The sequence below is a fragment of the Protopterus annectens genome, chromosome 2.part0 (assembly GCF_019279795.1).
Source record: "Protopterus annectens isolate FY-2018-M chromosome 2.part0, PAN1.0, whole genome shotgun sequence".
Classification (NCBI taxonomy): domain Eukaryota; kingdom Metazoa; phylum Chordata; order Ceratodontiformes; family Protopteridae; genus Protopterus; species Protopterus annectens.
Window position 1 is genome coordinate 1,749,199,066 of NC_056728.1, and position 12,621 is coordinate 1,749,211,686.

Below are 12,621 nucleotides of genomic sequence, written 5' to 3' on the forward strand. Positions count from 1 at the left end.
TTATTGGCTGGCAAAAAAAATAATGATTAGAAAATGGAAATCAAAATGTAAACTAACTGTAAGTGAAGTACTGAATGCTGTAAAGGAAAGACCCAGAGGTGGGATTTTTAGAAAAGAAAGGAGCAAACTATATGAGGATACCTGAAATGTGTGTGAACAATGCTTGCAGAGTAATGTTCCGGAGGAGGAATGAAGGCAGGACTTGAGCAATTTATATAATGTTGCAGTGAATGATAATTGTTTAAAAACGAAACGTGTAATACATGAAAAAGAAGAATGCTTGTAATGGTTTGTTTACTTTTCTTATTAATGTATGTGTACTCATGTTGCTACTAAATGTTTGTTAAATTAATAAAGGTGTTTTAAAAAAAAGAATGTAGTGTCCAAATAACCGTCCCAGGAAAAACAAGATTTTACCTGTCTCCTCCGGGATGTACAGTATTACACATTTATTTGTGATTTTGTAGCTGTCTCAGTGTGAGACTGTTTGCAGTCTGTTTGCCCTTGTTTATTTGTTTTTATTGAATTATTAGGTATGCAGCACGGAGAGATTGTGGTTCCAAGTACAATATACTTGTTCAGCTTCTCTCAGGCAGTCTGGAAGTTCTTCATGAATTTTGTCCAAAGACAGTTGTCATAGAGCAGTGGAGTGATGCATGCTGGAGAAAGGTACGTATTTATGATGTTCTTTGTGTTTCACTGTTGCAGTCATCACATTTGGGTTATCTGCCTGCAGGTAGCCCTCAGCCGGCTTGAATACCAGAATATTCAGATTTCTGTGTCAGATGCTGTTGCTTCTTCTCTGATGTCAGGTCGTCAGGGGTATAAAACATACAGCCGACACCATTACATCAGTCTTTCTTGCCGTACAGTGCCCGAAGCAGAAGCAGTTTGCAAGTGCCGGTTGGCCGTCTCCTGAAATTTTTGTTTTCGAGTTTCAGACCCGAAGTCTTCAAAAAGGATAAGTACCCCATTGGGGATCCTTTTTCTTGCTCTAACCGATGTCAGTAAAAGTTAACAATTGTCTTACCTGTGGAAAGCAAATACGTCATAGAGATTTTCACTCTTACTGCATCCCCTGTTTAGGCCCAGACCACGACTTCCCTCGCTGTTGGTTTTGTACCTTGTTCAACGCCCGAACTATTCGTCGTTGGGCTATTTTTGCAGCCAAATACTTTCGCACTCAATCTCCGTACTCCGAAATGGCTTCGTTAATTCATCTGACTACCGATCTTCCGAAAAAACGTAAGGATAAAGACAGAGACAGACCGCATAGGTCCAAAACTGCTGACGATGCTTTCGTTAAGCTAGACGCCAGTCCGCCAGTACTCAGTGATACCCGCTACTTCAGATTCGCAGGCCTCTACTGAGACACATTTGGAGTCTGGTATGCCGCGAGATGCTTCTTTGACTATGGAACCTATGCATGTCTCTACTTTGGGTGGGTCCAGAGCCGCTGTGCAGGCACTGGCTTCTGAGGGTGTATTCAGGCCTACAGACATTCATGTTAAACCAACGCCATCGTTTCCATCCAGAAGTTCCGAACTCCTCAGGCCAAAAACTTGCACTATGCCTAGAAAACCAACGACCAATCTGCAGACTCAGGCCCATATGCCTAAAAAACAAATGCTTAGAATGGCTGAAGTCCTTATTACCTTAATTAGGGGAAGCCAGCCTTCCCCCTCTAAGAGACATAGAACTGATTTTCTTTCTGATTCTTCTGATCAGGAATATGATATCTCTGCTCCTTCTGATTACCAGGATTTGCCCAAATGGTTGGCCAGATCTACCCCCAAATCAATGGGCGGAGGCCCAACAGCAGGTTCTCTCTCTGTCCCAGCAGAACAAAGGGGACTAGGTTTTTATTCAAGACTTTTTATGGTACCAAGAAAAGACAACTCCTGACGTCCTATCCTGGACCTCGCTATTCTCAACACCTTTCTGGTGGTTCCAAAATTCAAAATGCTAACTCTTCAACAGCTTCTTCCTATGCTAGCCAAGGATTCCTGGCTGGCAACCCTAGACTTAAAGGAAGCTTACCTGCACATTCCTATAAGAGGATCCTGCAGACAATACCCACGTTTCAGGGCAGGCTTCATGCATTTTCAGTTCTCTGCACTTCCCTTTGGCTTATCTACTGTGCCCAGGGTGTTCACAAAGTGCCTAGCTCCAGCCATTGCATTTTGCAGGCAGAGAAATATTCAGATTTAACCATACTTGAACGATTGTCTGATTCAGGCAGAAAGCCAGGACTTGCTATTACAACACCTGGCATTCGTAAAGAAACTTCTAACCTCACTGGGGTAGACCATCATCGAAAAGAAATCTCACCTAGTACCCTGCCAACAGATTGTATTCCTGGGAGCAAGCTTGAACACAAGTTCCCAGATGGTATTCCTCACTCTAGAGAAACAGGTTTATTTGACAACCTACTTCAAATTATTGGCCTCAAAACCCCAGCTATCTGCAATGAAAATACTGCAAGCTCTGGGGTTCATGGCCTCTTGCATTCTACTAATTCCATATGTAGGACTGCATATGAAGAAACTCCAATGGTATCTAAAAAGCCTATGGTGTCAACATTCTCAGGACCTGGAAACAATGATTCCTATCATTCCTTGTATAAGGACAGAGTTCCTTTGGTGAGCAGAGGTCTGCTACCACAACAAGGGACTCCCTTTCACTCTACCCCCCCTGCCGCCCAAACCCTAACAACAGATGCATCAGACTATGCATGGGGGGCTCATATGGCAGGGCAGTGCATGCAGGGCAAATGGAACCTGAGACAGATGGCACCTGCATATCAATCAAAAAAATGTTAGCTGTACAGAATGCCCTGACAGCCTTCAAAGACCGTACTCTTCCAGGACAACTTTTGGTAAAGACAGACAACACCACAGTTATGTGGTACATAAACAGGCAGGGAGGAACCCACTCGTACCCTCTCTGCAGACTAGCCATGGCTCTGTGGAACACAGCCTTGAGCTACCAAGTACACCTACAAGCACAATTCCTGCCAGGCAAACTAAATTCACTGGCATACGACTTGAGCAGAAATCTCATGGAGCCACACGAATGGAACCTAGAACCCAAAATATTCAACCTCTTGAGGAACAAATGGATGACTCCAGAGGTAGACCTGTTTGCCTCCACTCAGAACTACCAATTGAACAAATTCTGCACAAGAACTCCCCACAGTCAAGCTTGGAAAGTGGATGCCTTGTCCTTTACCTGGGAATGCCTCTCGGTTTATGCCTTTCCCCCTCTGTCTCTCTTCTCGAAGGTTCTACTAAAGATCAAACAGGACAAGCCAAGGACAATACTGATTGCACCAGACTGGCCATGCCAGCACTGTTACCCCCTCTTTCGCAGTATGACACTGCTGCAACCATGGCACCTGCCTCAGACCCCTTCCCTGCTGTCCCAGCAGGCAGGTCAGATTCTGCACTATCAGCTTCAAACCCTGAACCTTGCAGCCTGGCTAATTCCTTGAGCTCTCCTCCAGCATCCCTCAGTAAGCAGGTGCTGGATGTCATTCTGGAGGCAAGGAGGCCTAGTACTAGAAAATCCTATGCTGAAAAGTGGAAAAGATACTGTTCCTGGAGACAGACTCAGGGGATGGGCACAACGGTGCCCAGCTTACCTCATATTCTAGGGTACTTAACAGTAATGCTCCACAAGGGCCTATCCTTCTCGTCAATTGTAATTCATGCCTCTGCCATTTCAGCACATTATAATATTGAGCTACCCATCTTCTCTCACCCCTTGCTAAAACAATTCCTTACAGGGGCCAAAAATGTAAGCCCCCCCAGGAGAGCTCCCACTCCAGCCTCGGACCTTAACTTTGTATTGGAAAAGTTCACTCTTCCCCCCTTTGAGCCAGCTGCTACAGCAGAGTTGAAATTCCTTTCTTGGAAAACAGCCTTCCTTCTAGCCATCACTTCAGCAAGAAGAGTGACTGAATTACAGGCCCTCATGGCAGTGGAACCCTTCATTATCTTCCATGCAGACAGGGTTTCCCTCAGGACTAATCCTTTCTTTATGCCCAAGGTGGTGTCTAGTGTGGCCCTAAATCAGTCCATTCATTTGCCTACTTTTTTCCCTAATCCACAAAACAAAGGGGAATGAATACTGCACCCTCTGGATGTGCACAGACAACTTAGATTCTATTTGAACAGGACTACGCCTCTCAGAAAATCTGAACAGCTGCTAGTTGGCTTTGTTGCAGGGGCAGAGGGAAGGCCATTTCAAAGCAAACCATGTCCAAATGGATAGCTCATTGCATTCATTTTTGCTACAAGTACCATGGAAAATCTACCCCACAGGGGATAAGATCACATTACACCAGGGCTGCATCTACCTCTGTGGCATTTCTCAGAGGAGTCCCTACCAGGGACATCCTAGAAGCTGCTACCTGGAGCTCTGTATATACCTTCACCAAGCATTACCACATGCCTATCTTTTCTAAATCCAGAGCTGGATTTGCCACTGCAGTCTTGCAGGGCTTAATAGCTGGCCCTAATGCTCTTTAACTTCCTCCTCCCTTCCTTAGCTTTGGGAATCAACACAAATGTGATGACTGCAACAGTGAAACACAAAGAACATAGTACAGTTGTGTACACTTACCATAAATGTAGATGTTCGAGTGTATTCACTGTCGCAGCCCTGGTTACCCTCCCTCCAGCCCCCTGACTTCTCTTGGCTCTACCTTTCCTTCTTGTTTGGTATATTTATTTTTTTCTTATGTATTTGCTTTTTGAGGGGGGGTGTACCATATCATACAGTTGCTTCCTGTTGTGGGCGCACCTGATATCTGGGCAAGAAAAACTGATGTAATGGCGTAGGCTGCATGTTTTATACCCCTGACGACCTGTCGTCAGGGAAGAAGCGACAGCATCCGACGCAGAAATCCGAAGACTGGTATTCACGCAGGCTGAGGGCTACCTGCAGGCAGATAACCCAAATGTGATGACTGCAACAGTGAATACACTCGAACATCTACATTTATGGTAAGTGTACACAACTGTACTTTTTGTAGACAATTGTCACAAACTGCTGTGTCATAATTTGTAATATTTTAAAGATGATTACATGATGCAGGATGCAGGACTTTTCTGGCACGTAGGTTATGGCTAAGAGACTTTGTGTGCTGATGATAACGTCTGAATAGTTTCACAGTATAAAACAGTAGGTAGTCTAGCACATTTCTTAATTCACTGTAGATATTTTATTTCTTTATTAACATTTGATTACCGGGAAAGTCCAACTGGGTAAGAGCCCATTTTCAGTGGAGGCCCAAGGAGAAAAGCACCAAAAATTATTTGCATGGACACAATGAACTCACTTTTACATTTGCTTTGCTGGAGGGACATAACATTTCTAAACAAGCTTTTAATTTTACAGTAACATTTAGGAAACTGCAATATTATTAATTTTGCCTGTGTTCAGTATTGCATTATCCACCTCAAAGAATAGTACTATAAGCATCCAGCTACCAGCCAGAAGTAAAATATTCTTGGCTGAATCTTTTCTGCATAAAGGTCAGACATGATACCAGTTCATCAGTAGTTCATCCATATCAGTAAATAGACATTGGTAGAACATATAGCAAGTTATTTAAAAATATGTCTGTGTGACAGTTATTGCAGAGGACTAAAGCTCTGAGCCATTAATGAGTGCTTCCTCTTCCAGTCTCAAGGTACAGGGTTTTATTCATTCCACTTCTATTTGTCTACTGTGCAACTTGTTTGTGCCTACCATGCTTACCTGGTTATCACATAGGCAAAATAAAATAAAACAAAATAATATAGCTATAAATAAGGCACAAGGTACCATATTGTCCCTGGAAACTAATCACCCATGTCACATTAGGGATTTTTCCTTAGAGAAATCTAATCACAAATGACTATACTGTTGTGTGTGTGTGTGTGTGTGTGTGTGTGTGTGTGTGTGTGTGTGTGTGTGTGTGTGTGAGAGAGAGAGATACAGTGAGGCAGAGACTGCACAAAAAGAAATAAGCTGTGTCAGTAGCTCCCTTTGGGTCTTCACCGCTGGTACCTTGGTGTTTTTCCAGGAAATCAATTATTTCTTTGTCAGCCCGTATGTCTCTTTTGCATCTCAATCCTTATAGCCGATTGTCTTCCATGTGTTCTGTTAATGACAAAATTTGTACAGAAAGTATCCCTGTGCAAGGTGAAAGTAATCCCCATAAGTCTCCTTCTCTCTTAGGCAAATGTGTTTCCCACACCTCTGACCCAACTTGTTGTTGCAACCTCCATGGTCACTAGATCATCAACCAGATATATCTCACCCATCCAGACAGCCTCATCTGGACATCAACTCCTTCAGACTAACTGCATGGTTTCTTCAATTCCAGTGATTGCTAATAATCCAGCATTGCCTTTGATAGTGCAAATTATGTCTGTTTCATAAAAGCAGTCAACCAGTAAAACTATGTAAGAGTAGATGGACAAGATTTTCCTTTTGGATAGCAAAACAAAGACTGGATCTGTACTCAGCTCCTATACCCTCTCTATTGCAGTTCCCAGAAAACAGCTTTCGAGGTTAAGGTAGCAGTCATTTCAGACATTTCATCTGTGATTCAACTCTAATTCTCTAGCTTCACAAAAGATATGTAATGCCTTTCTGAAAAGCATCTTTCTTAGGCCACCCATCAAAGATCCTAACCCAGCACGAGATCTTACTTTTTGTACTTCAGTCTCTTACCAAACTCCCTTTTGAGCCCGTCTCCAAATAGTCCTTGAAACACCTGTGCTGGGAAACATTACTGTTGGTGGCAGGTACTTTAACAAAGTGAATATCTGAGGTACATGCCTTTTCCAGCAAAACACCATATCTGTTTTTTCATAAAGATAGGAGTCTGCCTCAGACCACATCCTACCTTTATTCCTAAAGTATCCTTAGAGACAGCTTTAAACCAAACGATTCAGCTACCACTGTTCTTCCTAAGTCATTCTAAGAAAGGAAAGCATTTGCTACATACCTTAGATGTGCATAGACATCAGGTTCTGCCTTCACAGGGCAAAAAAGCATTTAGAAAAGATTACCAAGTATTTGTGTCCTTATCGCTTGCTCTCAGATTCCTTATCCTTTATCTGCTCTGTACATAACAACACCCTGTTACCTTCAAGACCCAAACACATTCCACAAGACTGGTTTCAGCTTCCTTTGCTTACTTCAAGTAGTCCTCTACAGATAATATTTGTGCTATTGCAACCTGAACACCAATGCTTACCTTCATCAAACACTGTAAACCAATCTCATATTGCAGTCCAGAACTTCCTTCATTTCTACCATTCTCAGGGGTATCTTGTCATCCTGTCATACCACCCAGGAAGAAAATTGAGGATTCGATCCCAAGTGTCAAGACTGACAGAGCGGAGCAGTTTAGGATATGTAAGTTATGTACTTAACATAATAGAAACTGATTGTCTGTCTCCAGCTATCTTGACAAACCTCCTATCATCCCCCTTCCAAATTTCCACTGTCCTTCTAGATAGACCTGGTAGGTCCAAATCCAAAGTCTTTCTCCAGGTGTACTTGGTAAACAGGAGGACTGTACTTCATCATGGGAAAGGGGAGGAGCTTGAGCACTGGAGAACCTTCTGCGTGGAAAAAGTTGCTCTCTCTGACCTGCCACAAAGGCGGATTACCCAATAATCAAGACAGATGAAAAGGAACAATAAGGATCTATTGTTATGGCAAGTACATAAATTAAAGTTATGTACACACCATAACTGTGCATCTGTGTTGTCCATTTTCAATCTTCCTCAACTGATTGGTCTCGGATCTGTCCTCGGTTCCAGCTCGGCCACATTTACTAGACTCTCAGTTCCAACTCTTGAGCTCCTCCCTTTACCTACAATGCCCCAGTTACCCTGCAATACCTCAGATCAAGTTTGCTACCCTAAAACAAACAGAAAGAACTAGCCTCAGGCCAAGATAGAAGGAAGGCTGGTAGAAAGGACTGGGGCTCAAACATGGAACAGAAGTGTCATGATAACCATAACGTCACTCCAGAAATAAAAAGGAAGGGGGAAGGAGGGTGGGAAGTTGAGAAAGAATGAAAATGGACAACACAGATACATAGTTATGGCGAGTACATAACTTTAATATCTGATGTTGTCATTTTCATTCATTCCTCAATGAATGGGACAGAGTCCCCAGCAACATGAACCTTAGGTGGCCCTCATGGAAGGATATTCAGGAGTACTACAGAACCAAAGGTAACCTTGCTTCTGGAAGTCAAATGCAATTTGTAAATGAGCAGTAAATGTATGAGCATTGAACTAAGTAGCTGTGGCACAAATGTCATCAATTGAAGTCCTAGATCAGAAAGTGGATGAAGTCACCATGGACCTGCTGGAGTGTGCCTTAGGAAGTGTGGGTAAGGACAAACCTCACTGAGCATAAACAAAGGCTATGCAGTCTGTCAACCATTTGATTAAAGTAACTTTAGAAACTGATCTACCCAGTTTTTTGGCAGAGAATGAGATAAACAATTGATCTGTCTTTCCGAAATCTTTTGTTCTGTGGAGATCAAAGTAAAGATGTTTGTGTACTTCCAAGAGATGAAGCCTGTATTCACCTTTATTAATGAAGCTGGAAAAGAAAACAGACAATTAATGACTTGATTAATATTCACTTCTGAAGCTACTTTGGGCAAGAAGGCTGGATTAGTCTACAGGGTAACTCTGTCTCTGTGAAATTTCAAATATGGGGATTTCGAAGAGGGAGTCTGGAGCTCAGATACACATCCTGCAGATACAGTAGCCACTAGAAAAGCAGTTTTCCAGCAATTTCCAAATAAAAATTTTAGGTCAGATCTAGCCAATAGCTCAAATGGACTCTTGAGTTAAACTTTGCAGTAAAACCATTAAATACCAGGGTAGGTTGGGACCCTTCACTGGGGGCCTAAGCTAAAAGGTACCTTTAAGGAAAGCCTTGCACAATTATGATAAAGCTAAAGAAGAAACATTTTTACCTGAATGAAAATTAAATATTGCTGCCAATTGTACTTTGATAGCAGAGAAACTAGTCTGTCTTGAAAAAAAATAAATAAAAACTCCAGGACACTAGGAATAGGGGTGGTGTAGTGGTCTAATTCCCTCTGGAGAGCCCAAGCAGAGAATCTCTTCCATCTACTCTTGTAGGGCTTCCTGGTGTAGGCCTTCTGATATGATAGTTAATGTCTGTCAGACTGGGGAGAAAGCCTGGGCTGTCAAACCATCAATTGAATTGGTGAAATCATGCGGTCAGCTTGAGGCCTACAGTGTCCGGGTGAGTCATCCCTTTGGCATGAGAGAAAAGGTCTGGAGTGGGGTCCAGAATTCAAAGAGGATATCAAAGGTGAGACCAAAGAAAAGGGAGCCACACTTGACCAGGCCAAAAAGAGGCAATGAGGATAACTGTGCTCTTCATCCAAAGTATCTCTTGTAAGAATTTGGGAATTAGAGGTATAAAGGGAGAAGCATAAAGGAGACTGGAGGGCCATACGTAGACTAGAGCATCTCTTGGTGACTCTCCCGGAGGGGGATCCGGGCAAAGAACCTGCTGCACTTGTTGTGGAGCGAGGCAAACAGATCGCAGCAAGGTTGACCTCATCGATGGAAAATCCTCTCTGCCACTAACTGATTGAGAAAGCACATGTGAGGCATCAGAATGGACCCGCTGAGTTTGTCCACTAGCACATTGGATTTCAATGGGATGTGCATTGCCATCAGAAAGAGGTTGGACGAGATCACCCACTACCACACTTTCATTGCCTCTCGACAAAGGGGATAAGATTGGGTTCCCCTGTTTGTTGATGCACCAGACCACAGACATGTCAGTTTGAATCGCAATCACCCCGAGGGGGAGGGTGTCCTTAAAGCCCTGCAACACAAGGACGACAGTTTTCACCTCCAGGACCCTGATGTGCAAATTGGTCTCTTCTGGGGACCACGTGCCTTGGACCATCCTTCCCAAGAAATGTCCCCCATACCCCAGTTGGGAAGCATCTGTGGTTACTATGGCTACTGGTGTTGGAAAAACAACAAGGCATCCTTAAGAAACTTTGTCTGACTGAATCCACCAACGCAGGTGGTCTTTGCATACTTGCGTGAGTTTGATTGGTGAAGACAAGGGATGGAGACAAATTGACCACTGAACAGCTAGATTCCATTGAAGAATGTGCATATCTATGTCACAAGATGGGTTGCCAACTAGCTCACGGACAGAACCCATACTGTGAAAGTAGCAGACTCCAAATCTGACTTCAGACCAGTGACAAGTGGAGTACCACAGGGTTCAGTCCTGGGTCCTCTCCTGTTTGATATCTACTTCTCTGAAATACAGGCTAACACAGAAGGTCTTTGGCTAATGAAGTTTGCAGATAACTGCAAACTAGGAGCCTTAATCGAAACTCCTAACAATGTGGACATCCTACAAAAGGGCTTCACTGAGACTGATGCCTTGTGTGAAAGCCATGGCCTGAAGCTCGATGCCAAAATGTGCATTATCATCCCCTTTGGTAAAAACTCTGTACCCATGAACAACCACATAGGTGGTAGTCTACTTAACATCGAAAGTGTGATAAGAGACCTTGGGACACAGGTGGACAGTAGTCTCTCCTTTGATAATCACATCGCCACAGTGGTTAGGAAATCCTTCTACGTGGCACACCTCATCACAAAAGGTTTCTCATGCAGAAAAAAAGAGGTCATTGTTCCCCTCTACTCATCACTCATTAGACCCATTACAGAGTACAACGCCCCTTTTGGTATGTACCTCACAAGACATCTACAACAACTGGAAAGGCGACAGAAATACCTCACAAAGTGGATTCTCCACTTAAAGAAATCCCAATCCCTCTGAGCTACACGCTGTAGGGACCTAAACCTTGTCACCACAATAAACAGAACATGCTGGAGGGATAGATTCCTGTCCGAGAGACTTCCCATACTCTGGAACAGACTATCTATCTATGTCAAACAGAGCTCCTCATTAGCACTGTTCAAGAAAAATCTTGATAATTGGATGGGAAATAGGAAATTCACCCCGGGGATCAGTTCTGTGGCTCTGCTCAACAGGGGCACAGGAAAATTATTTTCTTGGGTGACTAAAGCCAGGGTACCTTTTTGGCCAGGCTTATATAGGCCCTAGGGCCAATAGCCTAGTACCTACCTATGAACCTATGTAAAAGTGAGCCATAGTCACCAAGGTTATGGCTGATGCCATCAACACTAAGGTTTGAAGAATCAACATGACTGGAGGAGAAGGGTGTGAGATCATGTGTTTTACTTGACACCTGATGGTCCATACTCTGTTCAATGGAAGGGAAGCTGTCTGAATGGCTGTGTCTCAGTGGACAGCTATGAATTCCAGGCTCTGAACAGGTTGAAGGTATGTTTTGCAAAAGTTGACTGTGATGCCTAAGGATTGACATAACTGGAGCAAGTAGTCCCTGGATTTTTCAAGGAAATGTCTGGGTGGTGAAGTACATCTTGTCTAGGTATGGAAACACTCAGAATCTTAGCAGTCTCAAGTGAGCTGCTACCACTGCCATGCATTTGGGAAGCACCTCGGGGGCTGTGGCGAAATCAATGGGCAGGGCTCTGAACTGATAGTGACTAGCCCCCAGCCAAAAGCGCACATATCTTTGGGAGCATATGTTCACCTTGATATGATGGTATGAGTCCTGAAGATCAAAGGAGCACATCCAATCATCCTTTCTCAGAAATGGCAGAATAGTCTGAACAGTGACTGTTTAGAATGTTGAGGTCTTTACAAACTGATTCAGTTTGTTGAGGTCCAGAGTTGGTCTCAGGTCTCATGTTCTTTTGGCACTAAGAAGAAACTTGAGTAGGTTTGGAATCCTTTCTGGTCTGGTGAGACTTCCTGGATACTGCTTTTTCTAGCAGCTTTTGAATTTCTACAGCTTCTGCCTCCCTCTGACTGGGTAGAATGTTCAGGAGCCTTTTCCTTTTGCTTGGAAGAATTTGTGAAAATAGTATGAAATAAACTTGGATATGATTTTCCGCACCAAAGTATCGTTTGTGATAGATACCCAGGTGTCTGAGTGCAGAGACAAGCATCCCAGACTGCCTCCAGAGATGAGCAGTTGGGCAATCGTTCAAGGGTGCTGAAAAGGCTTATCCAAGGAAAGTGTCTCAGAAACCCTTGTTTTGTGGGCCTCCAGTGCCACAAGGACAGTGTCTTCCATTAGAACTCCTCCCCCCTGCCTCTAGGGGAGGTATCCCCTTGTGAGTCTTGGAAAGGACCCTGGGACTTACAGAACCACATTTTTCTCCCTCCTTGCTGATTCCTGGTAAAAGATCTTTGAGGGGTAGAAAACGGATCCCCATGGCAAACAAGTTCTTTTTATACTGCTCACTCTGGGAAAGTGTTTCCTTAACAATCAGGAGCTTGACAGTTGGATACAAGAGTCTAGTAAATGCGGCCAAGCTGGATCGGAAACCCATCAGTTGAGGAAAGTGTAAAAATGACAACATCAGATCTTTCATTTTTCTGCTGCTAGACAGGTGTGAGCAGACAAAAAGAGCTCACCACACCTTTAATAATCATTGAGCTAATTAAAATGGACTGTGTATGCAACCAGGA

At 43.5% G+C, this 12,621-nt stretch overlaps 1 protein-coding gene across 2 annotated transcripts in view; it reads left to right on the forward strand.

Annotated features, from left to right (window-relative positions):
* LOC122793603 (F-box only protein 6-like) overlaps positions 1-12,621 on the forward strand; it is a 376,976-nt gene that overhangs the window by 323,390 nt on the left and 40,965 nt on the right. For both annotated transcript variants that reach the window (XM_044061777.1, XM_044061778.1), the window contains exon 5: positions 534-669. In XM_044061777.1, the coding sequence (XP_043917712.1) occupies positions 534-669 (136 nt within the window). The remainder of the gene's footprint in view (positions 1-533; positions 670-12,621) is intronic.